The following is a 20,219-nucleotide window of genomic DNA, read 5'->3' on the forward strand; positions in this document are numbered from 1 at the left end:
TAGATTGAAATTAGCTATTTCATAGATAAATTGTAGGCGAACTTGGGTTGCTCATTTTTTGAGAACAACGGGCTAGACGATGCAAGAGTATTTCCAATGATTTATCATAGTCGATACCTCATCGGGAGGACACCATATGTTATTGAGAAGTAGTTGATATCCCAGGTTTATAGACAGCTTGGTAGAGTATAGGGGATGCCACAAGGAGTTTCCTTGTATGCACGAACATACAAGGATAGGTCACAGTGGGTTCCATCTCTTTTATTCGATGTTGCATATGCAGAGCTTATTACTATGCCTCATACTGCATATGATCCATGACCACACATATTGGATGCTAGTATGATAGAGGAGTATGTTGGGTACTTCGCAGAGCATCCTTTTCCTAGATTGACTAATTTTGCAGAGCCACCACCTAGTTCATGTGATTCTGATGATGATGATGATGATGATGGAGATAGACGACTGAGGAGGAGGCGATGTCGGGGTGGTCGGGGTGGCGACGGAGAGGGAGGAGATGACGAGAGAGGAGTTAGGAGAGGAGGTCGAAGAGGAGGTAGAGATCAAGTACGGGGTGGACCTTTTGGAGTCATGGATAGAGGAATTCTTATGGCTCATGGTAGAGGTGGGAGAGATGGGGGAAGAGATGCAGGAGGCCGAGGAGATAGAGGGAGGGGTGATGATGCAGGTTGAGGCAAAGTTAGAGATGCAAGTCGAGGCATAGAGGGTAGAGGTGGTCTGCTGTGTATTGTACATGATATTGGGGGTGTTGGTGGTTATGGGGGATATGATTCAGATGATGATGTACCTTTGATTAGACTGAGGGTAGTTAGATCACAATAGCCATAGTTTTAGGAGGTAGAGGTACAATAACCAATGGTACAACTAGTTCATGATGATAGGGATGCCTTGAGGGCTCAGGTTGTACAGTTGCATGCATAGATTGATCACTTGTAGGTTAAAATGCAAGATTTGATATTAGAGAGAGACATTTCCATTGAGAGGTATAGATGGGCAGAGGGCATGTTAGAGGCGGTTGAGCAGGTTGGCACACAAGGAGTGCATGGGGACACTATTAGGGAGATGGTCTGGGCTGGGAAGGAGATAGCTCACTGGTGTGGCTTATATGAGAGCATTGTTCCTCCTAGTCAGAGAGCATGCAGTTATGTATCAACTTCTTAATGGCCATCTAGATATGCTCAGACAGAGAGTGGTGGTGTCATGGGGCCACCTCGCAGAGACCTAGATCCGGGGGCAAGACCATCTGGTGGAGAAGATACAAGAGCTCAGAGACCCACAACATTTGGTGGTAGTGCTACCTGATGTATTGGGAATTGATTTTATACTTTGTTATATAATTTGGGACTTGTACAGTTTTAGATTCAGATATCATTGTATACTTGGACATTTTATGATTCATGATATGTAGAGTGACTTTCATGGACTCTATATGTGGTTTCTATTTGACTTACATGCTCATTATGATGATGATCTTTGATGACCTATATGATTTTAATTCTCATGACCTATGTTTATGATGTTGATGATATTATGATATTCTATATGATGATGATTCCTATATGTTTAATTATGATGTGTGTCTACCATGGTGTTATATGTAGTGATTTAGAAATGTTGCCTATTATGCACACTTATGGTGGATGTATCATTCTTATATGTTGTTTTCCATATTTTATTGATGAAATGCTTATAATGGTGATGATGCATATGCGATTTGATTTACTATATGATTATGATGTACTATGAAATGCAGATATATACATACATGATGTAATATGATTTTATGATGATGTATTTATGAAATGCTTATAATAATGTGATAAATAAATGAACCTAAATACTTTAAATGATAAATGTAATGAAATCTAAATTGATGGAATGAACCCTAAAAACACTAAAATGAATGCAAATGTTTTGTTTTTTATTTGTCCAAGTATACTCAATCATACCTCTAAACAACCATTGAACTTTATGCATAACCAAATGAAATGAAATGCAACACCTATATGAATAGTGCAAAATGGAAAATGTACCTAAATGAATTTGTCATCTTTTTGACACATTATAACAATGCTTTATTTCATCATTGCGCTTTTAAAATATTGTAAGATAATACAAGAACCTAGGTATAATTACACCAGGATGACTTGAGTATTTCTTACATGGATTTTGATTTAGCAAGTTAATACAAGCATCCAGGTATAATGAGACCAAGATGGCCTGAGTATTTCTTGCAGAAAGAGACAAGGATTATCCTATTTCATGCATAACTAGGAACATCCTCAATGATCTTTTCCCAATCATGTCCTTAGTTGAGTAGATACATTACTAAAGAATAATCTACAAGTAGCAAACAAAGTAAAATAACCATGACCCATCATAGCTCCTCTAGTCTCAGACATCTCAAAGTAGCATAGGAAGCATGATCAACAAAAACCAAGATAGAACCATTGAATCATTCATGCCAAAAGTATGTTTTCATGTCAAAACAGATATAAGCATCCAATTCAATAGCTTATTGTGATTGTAGAATGTTAATGTTATGTTTGATCATTGTAGTTGATGTTTCCTAATTTTCTAACACTCATCATCCAACGATTCATATCTTGGTAATGTTTAAAATGCATGTTATCTTACTACTTGTTATCCGTTCATCAAAGTCCAAATTATTATCCTCTGAAATGTGGCACTCAAAGATCCCATTCCATAACCAAGTCGAGGAATTTCCCCTAGTATAAGAATGAATCGCCTTATTAGGAATAGAAGAAAAATGAATAGGTACGAAATGGAAAGAGGGTGAAAAGTGTATTATGAATGAAATGGTTATGATATAGGCATATGAAAGAATGAGCTCACAAGCCATTATAGGATTTATTATGTAGGTGTGATATACGATGGATAAGTTGCGGCTAAAGGCATTTATTATGGCTATGGATACATGAATATTTAGAATTGAAAAGATAGAAAGGCTATCTTGTCACAAGCAACGCTTGTTGCCAAGTTTTCAATACTTACTTTTATTGTATTTTTGCCCCTTGCATTAGGGTTTTCAAAATACTCAAGTATAAAACTTACGAAGACGTATACTGTTGATTGGATCATCCAACAGTTCACCTTTAGGTGTAGAGAACTAATAAGCCCCTAATTTTTATGTCACTACAACAACAAAGGGACCCAACCAATTGGATTGAACTTTCCTTTCTTTTCTCCATCCCGTTGATTACGAGGATTCTCTCTAGGCACAAGATCACCCACTTGGAAAACATGAGGCTTAACTTTATGGTTATAACTTCTTGATATTCATTGTTGATAAGCCTTCAAATGATTAAATGCTTTTTGTCTCCTCTCATCTAACCGTTCCAATTCTTGCAGTCTAGAAACACAGTAGTCATCATCTGGTATCAACCCCTTCAATGAAATTCGTAGTGATGGAAACTCAAACTCAATGGGTAAAAGGGCTTCATATCCATAAACTAGGGAATAAGGCATTATGCCAGTGGGTGTGTGAATACTGGTTCTATAGGCCCATAAAGAAACATTTAATTGTATATGCCAATCATGACCAACTTCATTAACCATTTTCTTTAAAAAATTTAAAACGGTTTTGCTTGAGGCCTCAACCTCGCCATTGCCCTATTGTTAATAAGGCGTTGAGAAATGGTGTTGGATATGCCATTTTTTACAGAGCGCTTCAACAGCTTGGTTTTTAAAAGGTCTACCATTATCAATGATAATGGTTTGGGGGATACCATAACGACAGATAATATAATTCAAAATGAATGAAGTGATTTGTTTACCATTAATATTAGTGAGGGGCACAACTTCAATCCATTTGGTAAAGTATTCTATAGCAATAATGATAAACTTATGGCCATTAGAGGATGGAGGATGGATCTTACCCACAAGGTCAAGTCCTCACTAACAAAAGGGTAATGGAGTTTCCAAAGGTCGCAATTCTTGTGTCGACGCATGTATCAGTTTACCATGTATATGACATTTCTTGCATTTTCTCACAAACTGATATGATTCTGACTCCATTGTTGGCCAATAATATCCCACACGAATGAGTTTCTTAGCTAAATTCAGACTACTAGAGTGATTTCCACAGATGCCTTTATGAACTTCTCACAAGGCGGTTTCATATATGTCATGCTCCAAACACCTAAGAAGAGTATCACTAAGACCTCGTTGATATAGAGTGTCAGCTAATGGTCTAACGAGAGGCTTTGTGAATAAAGGTCCATTTTTTTGTTATTGGATAGATTAGGCAGCATGGTATTGGATTTTAGATAGGTATATATGTCGCCATATATGAGAGAATCAGGTCCAACCAAATGACATATAACTTGGGATTGCGGGTCTTCATATGCAAGAGTATATAATTGTTCAACTAAAAATTCATATCGATCATGCTTTTCAGGTATCTCCAACAAGGAAGCAATGGTAGCCATAGCGTCAGCTATTTTATTTTCTAACTGAGGCACTTGTTCAAAGTGAATAGAGACAAAATACTTTTTAAAGTCATCTACCATATGTTTATATGGCATTAAATTTTCATCCTTTATCTGATAGTCATCATTCACTTGATTGATAACCAACTGAGAGTCTCCATAAACATTAAGGTCTTTTATCTTCCACTCCACTGCCATCTTTATTCCAGTCACTAATGCTTCATACTCAGCCATATTGTTTGTACAAGGAACCATTAATCGGTATGATTTAGGTATGGTATCTCCCTGTGGTGTAACAAATAATATCTCAGCTCCTGATCCATGCTAAGTGTATGATCCATCAAAATATAATTTCCATATATTTTTAGTGATAGTTAAAATTGAAGCATCTAGAAATTCTGAACATACTCATTGAAAATATGATAAAGATGCCTCTGGTAACTGATCCACAATCACTTCTCCTTTGATAGCTTTCTGATCCACATATTGTATGTCAAACTCACTAAGAATGAGCACCCATTTTGCTAATATCCCTATTAAGTCTGCCTTGCTGAGCAAATGCTTTAAAGGATCTATCTTGGCTACTAACTTTATAGTATGAGTCAACATGTAATGACGCAATTTTTGGGATGCAAAAACTACGACCAAACATGCCTGCTCAATTGCACTGTAGTTTATTTCATAGCCAACAAGAAGTTGGCTGATATAATAAATTGCTCTTTCTTTCTCCTCATGATCTTCCTAGGCTAAAAGGGCACCAAGAGATGCTTGAGTAGCTGATATATAAAGTAAAAGGGGTTTTCCTTCAATAGGAAGCATAAGAACAGGTGGATTCATTAGATACTCTTTCAATATCTGGAATGCTTCTTCACACTTGTCATCCCACTAGAAAGGTACATTTTTATGCAAGAGATGTGAGAAAGGATGACATTTATCAGCTAGTTGTGAACTAAATCTTCAGATGGATTGCAATTTTCCTTGTAAAGAGCACAACTGACTAATATTTTTGGGAGGTGGCATCTCCATAATAGCTTTCACTTTCTCAGGATCTACATCTATTCCATTTGCTGACATAATGTATCCTAGGAGTTTACCAGATGTCACTCCAAAATAACACTTTTTAGGATTCAAGCATACATTAAACTTCTCCATTCGATTAAAAATATTTTGCAAAATGCTAAGATGCTCCTCTCTAGTATATGATTTTCCTAGAATATCATCAACATAATCTTTCATAAATGTGTGCATCATATCATGAAAGATTGTTGTCATTTCTCTATGATATGTAGCTCCTACATTTTTTAGTCCAAATGGCATGAGATTCCAACAGTAGATCCCCTAGGGATAGGTAAATGCTATTTTGTCTTGGTCTTTCGGGGCTATCCATATTTGATTACAACCAGAAAAGCCATTCATTCAAGATAACATAGCGTGTCCCGCAGTTAAGTCTGCAATGCTATCTATATTAGGCAAAGGAAAATCATCCTTTGGACATGCTTTGTTCAAGTCTCAAAAATTTGTGCAGACTCTGATACTCTTGTCTAGCTTTGAAACAGGTACTATGTTTGAAATCAATTCAACATAATCGATAGATCTGATAAATCCTACATATAATAGCTTCTTCAACTCAGCTTTGACCAATAGAGATATATGCTGGTGCATTGTTCTCAACTTTTTTTTACAGGCTTGACCATAGGAGCTATGGATAAATGATGCATGATTAAATCAGGATCTAAGCCAGGCATATCCACATATGACTAATCAAAATTGATTTGGTTTTCTCTAAAAAACTTGATAAAATTTTCCTTCTCTTCTGATGATAATGGTGTTGCCAAATGAAGACTCTTAGGATTATCCTTTGTTCCAATGTTGATAGGTACTATTGGTTATATGATGACTGAAGATCTTTCTTGATATTCTAGCGGGGGAAGAATGTGTTGCAGCCATGACCGATGGGTCCTCAAAGAGAACTGACTGTCTCATGCAACAAGAGTAACACAACGGAAGCAAAAATTAAAAATTGAAAGATCACAAAATTACATCATATTATTGTCTTAGAACCTCTAGTAACCAATCGGTTATCATCATATAGTTATCATAGAACATCCAGTAATCAACCCATTAAATGCAGGCTAACATGCCAGATACAATCCATCTGGAACTCTCAGAGTCATCCAGATCTCTAATAGTGAATCTAAATCCTCATTCTGATCTACAACCCAACAAATGAATACATAATACCATATATATACCCTTTGAAACATATCCGGGTCGGCCATAAAATATTACATTTACCAATGCAAGAAAATCAAACATGTAAATAGGTCAACCCAAGAATGAAAGAAATTCCTTCGAAAAAGAACAACCAAGAAGTGTGCATCAATAGGAAGGTCAATCAAGGACTTGGGACCATTAAGAAAGACCCAAAATAGATCCACACGCCAAGAGACCACATCGAAAAAAGAAGAAAACCAACTGGCAAGCCCAAAACTGCTTCGGAACCCAGAAACAGTCAAACCGAAAGCAATATCTTGCCTATAAAAGAATCCAAATGGATTGAGAATATGAAATTAAGAACATAAACAAGCCTGGAAACCAAAAAATCTGATCTGCAATGAAAAGCAAGCCACCATCGGAACATATCAGTAGGAACACACAAAGCTATACACAGAACTGAACAAGAACTAAACTGAAAGGAAATATTTTTGGTTGATGCAAGATTTCTCATAGACCAGGGATGCTCCCACATCAGACACCCCAAGTAGAAAGAGATGTTCCATGAGAGGCAACTCATGAACATCAAAAAGGATTCAGGATATAGATCCCATGCTCATTTCTGATGCAAACATCTTCCTTATCTACAAACCTCTTCCTTAGCTCCTCCGGAACCTCAACCAGATTCTCTACTTCCTAACTCTCTTTATTTCTCTTCCCTTGCTTTAGACCTACACACTATCTTTGCTTATTTCTCTCTTTCTATTGTAAATCTGGCTTATTTCTGCCACAAGACTTCATCGGGTTCACTATCACAACCTTACTGCCATTCGGTTACATCTGTTTATTAGACTTACCTATCAAATCCTTCTGCAAATTCATGCCACTTTACGATATAACCTCTGCAACTAGTTCTTAGTACTACAACTTCTCTCAGGACTCAGATTCTTCACCTCCTTCTCTTTCTTCTTCAAAGAAGCCAATGTGAACTTCCACACATCCTTCTCAATAGTTATTAGGTTTCTTCTACAATCATAAATAACTCCTCTATCAAACTGCCAAGTTCTTCTCAACAAGACATGACAAGCACTCATAGATACAACATCACACAAGACCTCATCCCTAAAAAGTACAATATTAAAACTCACCAAACACTGCTCCTTTACTTCTAACTTTTGAACTTTTTGTAACCAACTTACCTTATAAGGAAAAGGGTGCTCAAGCCTCTTCAATCCAAGCTTCACTACCATCTCCTCATATACCAAATTATCAGTACTTCCACTATCCATAGTAACCTTGCAAAACTTACCACCTGATTTGCACACTGTCCAGAAAAGACTCCTTCTCCGAGTAGGTCCGATATATTCACTTCTCTACTCCATCATGACTCTTTTGAACATAAGGGATTCTCCTTGCTCTGGTGCATAGTCAGTTCCGGTAACTCCACCTTTTGGTTCCTCATTTGCCACACAACTTCTTGCCATTCACTGCTTATATTCATAAAATTTGTGTCAGGTTTCTCCACACTTGAAACATTTGTCGAGAAATTCTCTGTTGCTACTGCCACTGCCTTTCCTCAGTGTTTTCTGATCTGGTTCTTTACTCCACTTAGGTTTTGATTCATCTTCCACATCCTACTTCTATGTACTCCTCTGCCCCTTGAATCTCTCCTTCCCTCTAGGGTTATTTTGTTGTCTTCTTCTCACCTTCTCCTCAGCCTTCAAAGCATATTGATAAGATTCTTCAACTATGGAAATCCTCAACATACTCATCTCATCCTGAATGTTAAATGCAAGTCCATTTATGTACCTCACCACTTTTTCTCTATCCATCTCTCTATGCCTAGATCTGATCTCACCTTGTAGAATTCCTTAGTATACTCTTTCACACTCATGTTTCTCTGCTTCAGGTTTTGTAACTTCTTGAACAATTCCAACTCATAGTCTCTCAGTATGAACTTGGCCTTCAATCTTGCAACCATCTGTCTCCACCGGGTGATCTTCATTTCACCATTCTCCACTCTATCTCTTTGCAATTCTTTCCACCATAAGGCATCATGCCCTTTAAACTTAGTCTATTCCAATCAGACTCTTTGTGGGTCCTTGACATCCTCAAACTCAAAGTAATCCTCTAACTCTTCGATCCAACCAATCAAATCCTTCGGGTTCAGTGTTTTGGAAAAGTTTGAAACCTCCACTTTGTGAACTTTACTTGCTTGTGCCACTACTCTTAGAAATATTTCTTCTCTTTCGTCTTCTGGTCCTTCAAGCTCTTGTGCCTCAAGCTCTTCTCCAACTTCTTCATATTCATCCTCAGACTCCGGATTCCTCCGCAAACCAACCAATGTGTTCTGCATTTTGTTCCTCATCTCATTCTTGAAATCCTCCATCATCTGCTCTACCCTTCGAGCGTTCATCCTTCTAGGCAACATCTCCTCCTCTGCTATGGTGAGCTGCCTCAACTTGACGATCTGACTACCATTTTCAATTGCCTCACACTTGACGATCTATTGAACACACTCGCATCCTACCTCCACTTGGCGATCTATTCATCCAAAGGAATGCCTCAAGGTTCACAAAAAGATCTTCCACCAACCGGTTCATAACTAGCTCTGATATCACTTGGTGCATCCATGACTAGTGGATCCTCAAAGAGAATTGACCGGCTCATGCAACAAGAGTAACATAATGGAAGCAACAATAAAACATTGAAACATCACATAATCAGATCATATTATTGTCTTAGAACCTCTGGTAACCAATTGGTTATCATCATAGAACATCTGGTAATCAATCGGTTACATTCAGGCTAACATGCTAGATACATTCAATCTGGAACTCTCAGAGTCATCCGGATATCTAATCATGAATATAAGTCCTCATTCTGATCTACTGCTCCATAAATGATTACATAATAACATATATATACCCTCCAAAACATATCCAGGTTGGCCACAAAAGATTACATTTACCAATACAGGAAAATGAAACGTGTAAATAGGTCGGCCCAAGAATGAAAGAAATTCCTCCAAAAAAGAACAACCAAGAAGTACGGATCAACATGAAGGTCGACCAAGGACTTAGGAACATTAAGCAAGACCCAAAATAGATCCACATAATAAGAAACCACTCTGGAAAAGAAGAAAACCAACCGGTAAGCCCAAAACTGCTCTGGAACCCAAAAACAGTCAAACCAGAAGAAATATCTTACCAGAAAAGAATCCAAATGGATTGAGAATATGGAATAAAACACATAAACAAGCCTGGAAACCAAAAATTTGATTTGTAATGAAAAGCAAGCCATCACCGGAACATACCGATAGGAACACACAAAACTGCACACAAAACTGAATAAGAACTAAACTGAAAGGAAATATTTTTGGTTGATGCAAGATTTTTCATAGATCGGGGATTCTCCTAAATCATAATGTCAAGCCTCTCAACCTTTGCCACCTCATAGAGGTTTTCACCATCGGATATGTCTTTTCTTTTAAATTTTTCAAGACCTGATACTGCCGCATTACGGTTTTCACCATCAGATCTATTATTCATTTTTGCATTTTTTATGACTGAAAGGATTGGAATTTTCTCCATATGTGGTTGTAGTATTGAGTTTCTCAATTGAATCTATATCACTAACTCCTACATATAAAAGACTCATGGGATTCAAAAAGTTTATGATAGCATGGTCATCAAGAAAGGTTTGGAATGCAGGTGGGTCTTCTTGCCCCCAATATATAAGTTCATGGTGCACAAGGGGAAGGTCATTAGGCTAATTGGTATTATAAGACATGATTGTAAGAATGTAAAATTTTCGAAGGTCAATGACTATATCTTTGAGTTCGAGATTGATAACCACCTCAAGGTTGTCTAATTCATCCGATATCCAAACCTCCTCGTGAGAGTTAGTTGTAGCATTTTGTGGTTCTTTCTCTAATGGTGAGAGTTACATCTATTTTCTTGTCTTCGGAAGACACCTATGAAAGCCCCTCCCATTCATGAGAATTAGTTTCACTATTTTCTTGCAATTCTTGAATCTTCTCATACAAATTACATGTAGCTTCTTCAATAACTTCATTATATCCCAATCCTTTTGTTTCATTAGGAGCTTGTGAAGCAGGTTGTATTGGTTCTACAATTCCTTCCTTTCTCAATCCAATGGGACCATGGCCATCGCATCCCTTCTTTTGCATTATAGTGAATCCTTTTCTATATTATTCAAGAGGTAATTGAATGTTTGGTTCTGATGTATCTACCTTATCTTCTTCTTCTTTATATAACCATGCCTTAATATATTTTTCATCAGTCTCCTCTGATAATGTCCCCCATCTAATAAAAGTCTCATTTGACTGTCTCCTAGAATAAAAAGATGTTTGTCCACCCAACACTGGGTTGCCATAAGATTTAGGTGAAAGTGGGAGTTGTGAAACACAAAAGGTTTTCTCAATGGAATATTCTCCCATACCTTGATATTTGATATTAAGCTTTAGTTCAACTACTTTAGATTTGGATTCATTTTCTTTTGTTGTGGATTCATCTGCTTTAGATATTGAAGATGCTAAAATTGGATCATCTTGTGAGATAGGAGGTGAAACTGGGTGATTATTTGGGACAATTAATTCAAGCTTTGGCTTGATGGTATTGCAATATTGGAAAGGATTGGGATCTCCTTGAATTGTAATCTCTTGACCACTATAAGGAAATTTCAAGCATTGATGATATGTGGAAGGGACTACTTGCATTGCATGTATCCAAGGTCGTCCAAGGAGTATGTTATATGCTAGATCAAGATCAAGTACTTGGCAAACCACATCTTTTTCAACTGGTCCAAATCTAATGGGCAAGACAACAGATCCTTTTGATGCTCTCTCTTCCTTATCATAAGATTTATTTGTGATATTTTTCTTTGGATCCACAACATTTTATGAAAATGCCAATCCAAGGACTAATTTAAAAGTACATATATTAAAACCAACCCCTCCATCTATTAAAACGGGTTTTATACGGTGCTTATGTACAAGGACTTCTATATGAAGAGGGGTGTTATGAGGTTTTTTTAATGGCAATATCACCATTTTTGATAAAAGACAAGAAATTAGGTGTGGTTAAATGTCCTAACATGGCTTGAAACTATGCAGGATCAAGGTTTCGGGATACATCATTTTCTTGTAGAGATTTCTCCATAATTTCTTTATGGGTAGGTGACAAACATAAAAGATCTAGAATATATATATGAGTGGTTGTTTTCTTAAGTTTATCAAGGACATTGTATTTTTTAGTCACAAAAGATGTCTTAGGCAGTTCTCCTTGAAGAGTGACTTTTCCACGTCGTGCTGTCACATTGCAATCGAATTTATTATTGATAGTAATCACATTCACATGAGAATCATTTTCAGAAATATGATTTATAACATAGTCATAAAACTCATTTGTATAGTTCACTTTCTCATTTCTTGATTTAGAGGAATTTCCTTTCTCATAATTCGGAAGAGGATCCTTAAATGCCACATGTTCGTCATTGGATTTATGACCATCTATGAATATGTCTCCTTTATCAATCAAATCTTGTATGGCGTGTTTCAATCTCTGAAAATCATTGGTATTATGCCCTTTACTTAAGAACTATGAAACTCACAATAGACTTGATCATTCCACCATGCAGGTTTAACCTTTGGTTCATAATCTCTTGCTTCGAGCAAAATGATGAGATTGTTAGAGATAAGCTTCCTCAAAGCAGTTTCCAAAGGTTCACCTAGTGGAGTGAATTTCCTTTGAGGAGGATAAGAAGTTTTAGGCTTGGATACATTATTGTTGTTATGATTGTCTTTATTATTTTGAGGTCTTGATAGGTTTAAGATGGGTTGTTTAGTTTTAAGATTTTGTGCATCCACTACCCCATCATTAACAATGTTTTTGTTCTTGGTCAAAATCGTTATTTATCATTGTTATTATTTGAACCAACATTATCTTTGTAAACCTTGATCACTCCTTTCTCTATCAATTCTTTCTTAATTGTGAGACCATTATCTATCATTTTTGCAAAACTAGGAGGACATTTAAGTTGCAACTGATATCTCAATTCAGAATTCAGGTTATGAATGAAAATTTACATCTTTTGATCTTCAGGTATATCATGGGAACACTCACTCGCAAGATGCCTCCATCTTTGTAAAAAAATTGTGAAGGATTCACCATTTTTTTGTTTTCTATTACAAAGATCTAGCATAGAAACTTCACGTTCAATGTTATACAAAAAATGTGAAAGGAACTTATCAACAAGGTCACCAAACGATTTGATGCCAGGTGGTAAATTATAAAACCATTCAATAGCTTGTCCACCCAAACTTTTAGGGAATAATCACATCAAGTAGGCATCATTGTGAGAAACTTCCATACATGCTACACAAAAATATTTGATATGATCACGTGGATCCCCTTTTCCCTTGTACTTATCAAACTTGGGAATTTCAAAATTCAGGGGAAATGGAAGCATAACCAAGCTTTTGTCAAATTTATAAGGAGATATGTCCTCAAGTGAATATTGTTTAATGGATGACCCTGATTGCATTTTGGAAACTTAAGCAAGCCAATGTTAGGAGATGATAGATCTCTAAATGGTGGTAACTCACTTTGCCAAGATTTTTTTTTATAGCTCCTATGTTTGGAGGATGATAAATCCTAATACTGGAACTAAATCAATAAAAGGATAATACAAATATTAAGATCACCAATGTTTTGAATGTACTGACAATATGGTATTATGTGTGAAGTACTTTAAAACCATGTTAGTTTGACTAGATATGTAATCTGTGATAATCAAAATGAATTCTTCTCCGAAATGGGTATCTAAATCTGCTTTCAAAATTTTCATCAGAGCACAAGAAGTATCCACTATTGTGAAAGCGCTAAAACAAATGCACTAAATGATTTTGCAAATGTGCTATTGTATTGAATGAAAGCACTACACTATTTTTTGAAAGCGTTGTTTTGTTCCTTTAATGCACTAAGATTTCCCGAAAGTGCTAAAATAATTGGCAAAAACGCTGAAATGTTTGGTGAAAATGCTAAGCTATTTGATAAATGCGCTATTTTATTCAATAAAAGCGTTAATTTGTGTAACAAATGTGCAAATCTGAGTTTCAAATGTGAAATTATGCATTTGTCGTGTAAATTTTTAAGTTCTTCTGCTGATTTTGTTTGATGTCTAAAATGGGACGATTTTTCTCTATTCTGATGAGAACATATAGTAGACACAACAAACACAATGTTTGGAAAATAATAAAATAAAAAGACAAGCACAATTCTAGTGGCTGACCAGGACAATAACTGTTGGATCTCACTTGGGTTTCCCCAACTATGCTTGCTTAGAGCGGATACTTAGATGCTTGACCCCATTGGATCCACTCTACAACACTCACTTCTCCGGTGTAGCCAAGCATCAGTTCCCATGAAAACTCCCCATGACAAACTTTGTATCTCTACTAAGAACCAAAATAACATGAGACAACATCAGAGGTCCAACCTCTTGTACCAACAACTAGAAGGTTTTTGGTCTCTAAGCACAAAAGGTTTTTAGTCAAGGCATCCATTCAGGTGGCCATACATGCAGTGTTTCACTCTGTTAAGGAGGCCTCCTAGCCTGTAGAGGTTACGCTCTACAACTTTCATGCGTCGCACAAACACTGAGAGAGACTTACGTTGGTATGACACATCGACATTGTTGCAAGGTGTGGCCCTTGGTATTTGTGCAACAAAAGTGGCATGTTTGTGACATGGCTTAACCGCCTCCTATGGATTCTATAAGTCTAGTGGTTGTATCGGGCATTAAAAGGTTGATCTTTTGGTGCAACGACAACCACTCCCAACAAGCACCTGTCGCCTATGAGTTTCCTCATAGATGCATTTATTTATAATAGTGGCTCGAAAGGAATTGTCTTTAGTCTGTTGCCACTTGGATCATTCCCTCTCACTTGGCCTTATGGGCTACTCAGGAGGTAGGCCCTCTAATGGGTTACACAATCTAAAAAATGGGTCTGGTTTTTTTATCACCTAGTTAATGTGAGAGCATAATCACCTACCACTTTGACAAACACAACAAACATTGATTGATTAATCTCCTAAATTAATCTAAGTGCAACTACTTTAAGAAGACAGAGATGCAAGATTTTTTTTTTAATTTTTCAACATGCTGTAAATTAACTACCTACTTAAACTATGTGAACAAAATGAATTAATTACTACCTCCTAATTAATCTAGATTCCTAAATACATGTAAAAACACTTGCAAAACCACCAGTTAGTAGTTTTAGAACTCCTGTCTTTGACAGTCAAAATTACCTATGACAAATTTGTTAACTGTGCTTTGCAAATGCACCAAAGAAGTAGATGCGCTAAAATACTATGCAAAAGCGCTATTGTATTCGGCAAATGTGCTATCCTAATCAATAGATATGCTAAATAAACTTTCAGAAGTGCTAAACAATTACAAACTCGCTATAATGATATGCAAAAGCACTAAAAGTAAGAATGAAAACACCACTATAATGGATAAAAGCGCTAAAACAAAGGATGCAGATGCTAAACTTTGAATAAAAACACTAAATTGTTAGACAAAAGTGAAAATCTACAAACTACCTACACGCATGAACAAGAAAAATGAGAAAATTGAAGCTCGAGCCCCACGGTGGGCGCCAAAATGTGTAACCTAAAAAATAAAATAGAAACTATGAAAGCTCCTAGATTACCAATGAAACAAAATACAGGAAATAATTTCAAAAGAAATAAACTCCCCTTTGTTGTCCCATTGTGTCCTATCATCTTCTACTCTTGAGTTATATGACTTGATTGCTCTCAGACTCCACTATAATGTTCTTCAAGATGACAACGATGAACAAAAGTAGTCTTTGATTTCTAAATGCAAGCTAAATATGCAAAATGATATTATGAAGCTATATGGTATCTAAGATAAGCCCAAGGCACACTATGAAAATGCTCAAAATGCTCTAAAATGATTGGAGTGCAAGATTAGGATTAGATTCAAACTAGTGAAAATGCATCTTTTATAGATTTTCCATGAGCAAAATCCCATGTGGTAAAAATCAATGGTTGAGAGTGAATCTTGATAAGTTAATGGCTATGATTTGATTGGTTGAGATGTGAGAGAAGAAAGTGGAAGATGTTCCTCCTACACATACAGGATGGAGGAAAAGGTGGGAGAGAAATCTAAGTGGAAGCTTGCTAGAGTTGACCATAGTTAGAACCTCCAAGAATATAGGATAGTTGGAGACAATCTAGGAAACACAAGGCAAATGGAGTTTGACTAGGATGAGGTGGACACAACCTCCTCCAAAGATGTAGGAGTAGTGGAGGGAATATAGGAAGTGTGAGTTCAAGATAATGTAGCTAATTAAAAATAGGGAAAATTAATATTTAGCCACATGAAAAATGAGTTGGCAAGATAAGCTGATGTGGAAAAGAGTGAGGTGGAAAAGGTAGATAATTAAATAATTTTGAATTATTTAATCAAGAAGGCTTTAGGAAAATAATTAATTAACTAATGAATGTTTAATTAATTAATTAAAAATAGAAAAATAGGATAAATGGATTAAAATAAATAAAATTTTCAATTTATTTATTTAATTGAAAAATAATAATTAAGTAAATAATAAATATTTATTTAATAAATCATAACCATTTTTTTTTTTAATAAGTAAATAGCTACAAAAGGGTAGCACCCTTGTATTAAAAAAGATGGAGAATACAAGGCCTAATTCAATAAGAGCGGTAGGGGGAAAGAATCAGGAAGAAAACCCCCTACCATAGCTCTAATCCATGGAAAAGAGAAATCAACACAGGACTGGATGAGGACAACAATATACTGACCTCTTAAAGACACAGAGGTCATAAGACAAAAACAGACAATCTCAAACAACAGAGAGACCAGAGGGCTTAGAGCCAACCAGAGTCACAAAGAATCATCAGAAGCATTATCCACGAGCGTATTCCGCATAAATCATAACCATTTTTAGGTGTATACAATTAAAACATAAAATACAGTATCTTAATAAAAACTTAATATTAATTACAATATCAAAATATGCTAATAATTTAATATTAATTATGATATCTTTGGGTGTACTTTACGTATATCTTTCACTGTACTTTACTTAGATTCCTCTAAAGATAAGTATGCTAGTAAATATTTGGTCTTATAGATCTAATAATAGTCAAGCTTCAAACTTTGAGCTCATGAATTTTAGGAAGTTGGTGTCCCTTTTAAATGGACAAGTGAAGTGATAAAAATAGTTTAAAAGAAAATTTAACCTACAAAATTTATTGATAAGAATTTAATAATTATACTTTGATGACATATAACTAAACATATCCCCTAAATTGATGATGGGAAAATTTCGAATCCCACTCTAAAAAAAATTTATATTTGAAAATGGATTAATCTTAATGAATTTTTTTGAAGAAGCAAGACAACCAAATGTTAATCTCCTCAATATCATTAAAATTTCTTCCACCGTTCATTCATTAAATTGAATTCTAATCTTTTTTCCCTCCTATTAAGTCCATTAGGACAACTTCCTTGAGGTGACGAAACGCTGGTTTTGGGGTTTAACAATCTGACAAATTATGTAATGCCACGTGGTAAGGATAAGTATAGAGTGTAAGAAATTCTTATCCCAATGGGAGGAAGAGTTGAGGTATTCTTGTGGCGAAGCAAACCTCCTCTGTTCTGGCTATGGCTATGGCGATGTCTATCACTTTAACGAGTACTGGTACTAGCTCTATGCGCAGGGCATTTGCAATTCAACCGCCCCGGATTTCTTCCCCAAATCTTCTTCCTTCCTCTACCCGCAAACACACTGGGTTAAGACTGATTGCAAATGCAAGTGCAGTGAGCAGTGAATTCAGGATAACCGAACTGCCGCCAGTGGCAAAGGAGGAGTTTTATGCTGCCTCGGTGCTGGACATTGAAGAAGTCGCCCCAGGCATCCGTTGTGTTGCTGTGGAAGCTGAAATCTCCAGAGAAGTAAACTCTTTTCCTCTCCTCTGTACAAATTTTCTTAATTTGAATTAGGGTTAGGGCACGGGAGTAATGTGATGCATGATTCAGCTGGTGCACAGAGAGGATGCGTACAGGAGGGCTGGACAATTGGCGAGAGTGAGAGTGGGAGAGAGAGAGTTGAAGGTGCCCGTGTGCAGCGCCCCCTTCTCGAGGGATTGCAACTGGAGCGTGGTGTATAAGGCGCGAGGAGACATGCCTTCAGGGGCCATGAAAGCGCCCAATTCGACCTTGTCGGTGAAGGCGCCCCTGCAGCTGCACGTTACTCAGCAACATCTGCCCGATCTCTTCGCCCTCTCCCCGGGAGATGAGCTGCAACTCGGCCCCTTTGATGAGGCGTCGGGCCTCGATCTGCGTCCCCTGCTCTTCATCTCAGGGTTTCCAACAGTGCTAATTTTCGCCTCGGGGAGAGGCATTGCGGTGTCAAAGGCCATCATTGAGGCCAATGAAGGAGACAATGGCAGTATTAATTTGGGTTTCCGGGAAGAAGTGCGCCTCTATTACTCTGCTCCTGATCCAGCCCTCATAGCTTACAAGGTAAATCTCAATTGCTTTAAATGACAAACAATGCTCCAGCTATTTACATATTGTCTCTTGCTGCTTCAAGATTCGATTGTGTGAGTGATTGTGTGAGAGTTTTTCATCAGGATTCAAATCAATCACACTTTGTGAATTATCATCAGAATAGTAGTATAAAGAGATTAAAAATTAAGATTCACATATCAGATTGTGTAGTCATCAGAATGGTAAAAAGCATAAACAGGTTGTGTAATCATCAGAATGGTAAAAAGCATAAAGAAATAAAAAAATTGGGACTTACACATCAGATTGTGTAGTCATTAGAATGATAAAAAGCATAAAGAAATAAAAAAGTTTGGACTTACACATCAGATTGTGTAGAGATCAGATTGTGTAGTCATTCTAGAGATCAGATTGTGTATTCATATGGTAAAAAGCATAAAGAGATCGTGTAATCATCAGAATGGTAAAAAGCATAAAGAAATTAAAAAGTTAGGATTTACATATTGCAATCGGCTGATTGGCTTCCATGGGCTGTTTACTTACAGGCCTCAATATCAGATTGTGTAGTCATCAGAATGGTAAAAAGCATAAAGAGGTTGTGTAATCATCAGAATGGTAAAAAGCATAAAGAAATCAAAATGTTGGGACTTACACATCAGATTGTGTAGTCATTTTAGAGATCAGATTGTGTAGTCATCAGAATGGTAAAAAGCATAAAGAAATAAAAAAGCTAGGACTTACACATTAGATTGTGTAGTCGTTCTAGAGATCAGATTGTGTAGTCATATGGTAAAAAGCATAAAGAGATTGTGTAATCATCAGAATGGTAAAAAGCATAAAGAAACTAAAAAGTTAGGATTTAAATATTGCAATCGGCTGATTGGCTTCCATGGGCTGTTTACTTACAGGCCTCAATATCAGATTGTGTAGTCAGCAGAATGGTAAAAAGCATAAAGAGGTTGTGTAATCATCATAATGGTAAAAAGCATAAAGAAATAAAAAATTTGGGACTTAGAGATTGTGTAGTCATTTTAGAGATCAGATTGTGTAGTCATCAGAATGGTAAAAAGCATAAAGCAATAAAAAAGTTAGGACTTACACATTAGATTGTGTAGTCATTCTAGAGATCAGATTGTGTAGTCATATGGTAAAAAGCATAAAGAGATTGTGTAATCATCAGAATGATAAAAAGCATAAAGAAATTAAAAAAGTAGGATTTAATATTGTTTGTTGTTTTGAAAAAAATTAGGACGTACTTCAATCGGCTGATTGGCTTCCATGGGCTGTTTACTTACAGGCCTCAATTGCTTCTGTGTGTCCAGTTTTAATTTTTGTTATGCATTTCAGGGCAAGTTTGAGGAGTGGGAGAAAAGGAAAGTAAAAACTCGAACTACTGTGTTGAGTAGAGGCGAGCAAGAATGGGATGGCTTTGTGGGCTCTTTCACTCATCTTTGGGACGAGGATGATATTGAATACAATCCAGAGACAACGGCAGCTATTGTTTGTGTGGAAGAGGATGCAAGGGATGAATTAAAGGAGCTGCTTTCTGGTGCCGAAATTCCAGATAAGCAAGTTTTATATTGGAATGCCGCATTGTGATATGAGATGAGTTTAGCGGTGTAAGCTCAGGCATCCTGTTGCTGCGAAATAGAGTTAGGGAGTTCGTATACAAGCTCTGTTTTTGACTCAAACCTTGGTGAAAAGTATAATGGTGAAATTATCATATTCATGTCAATAGTTTATGGTTTATGGTTGGAATTTTTTAATGTATAAATCAGTGGTAGGTATAGTCTTGCATTTATTATTTACTCTAATAACATATTGATGAGTGGTATATCCTTGCACTAATCACTTAATGTAATAACATATTAATAAGTGGTATATTATTGCATTACGTTTGGTTCATCATTCTATTTCTGTTCATCTTTATTTATTTCCATC

General features: G+C 36.4%; 2 protein-coding genes across 2 annotated transcripts; both read left to right on the top strand.

The window, feature by feature from the left end:
• The first annotated feature begins 342 nt into the window (after nt 1-342).
• Nucleotides 343-693, top strand: LOC131875140 (uncharacterized). Its single transcript, XM_059219170.1, has one exon. The coding sequence runs from the start codon at nt 343-345 to the stop codon at nt 691-693; it is 351 nt and encodes a 116-aa protein (XP_059075153.1).
• A 16,668-nt stretch (nt 694-17,361) lies between these two features.
• On the top strand, nt 17,362-20,013 carry LOC131047475 (fruit protein pKIWI502). The gene is made up of 3 exons (XM_057981385.2): nt 17,362-17,723; nt 17,808-18,293; nt 19,626-20,013. The coding sequence occupies exons 1-3, from the start codon at nt 17,433-17,435 to the stop codon at nt 19,875-19,877; spliced, it is 1,029 nt and encodes a 342-aa protein (XP_057837368.1). The 5' UTR covers nt 17,362-17,432; the 3' UTR covers nt 19,878-20,013.
• Nucleotides 20,014-20,219: the final 206 nt, after the last annotated feature.

This window comes from Cryptomeria japonica, chromosome 4 (genome assembly GCF_030272615.1).
Source record: "Cryptomeria japonica chromosome 4, Sugi_1.0, whole genome shotgun sequence".
Classification (NCBI taxonomy): domain Eukaryota; kingdom Viridiplantae; phylum Streptophyta; class Pinopsida; order Cupressales; family Cupressaceae; genus Cryptomeria; species Cryptomeria japonica.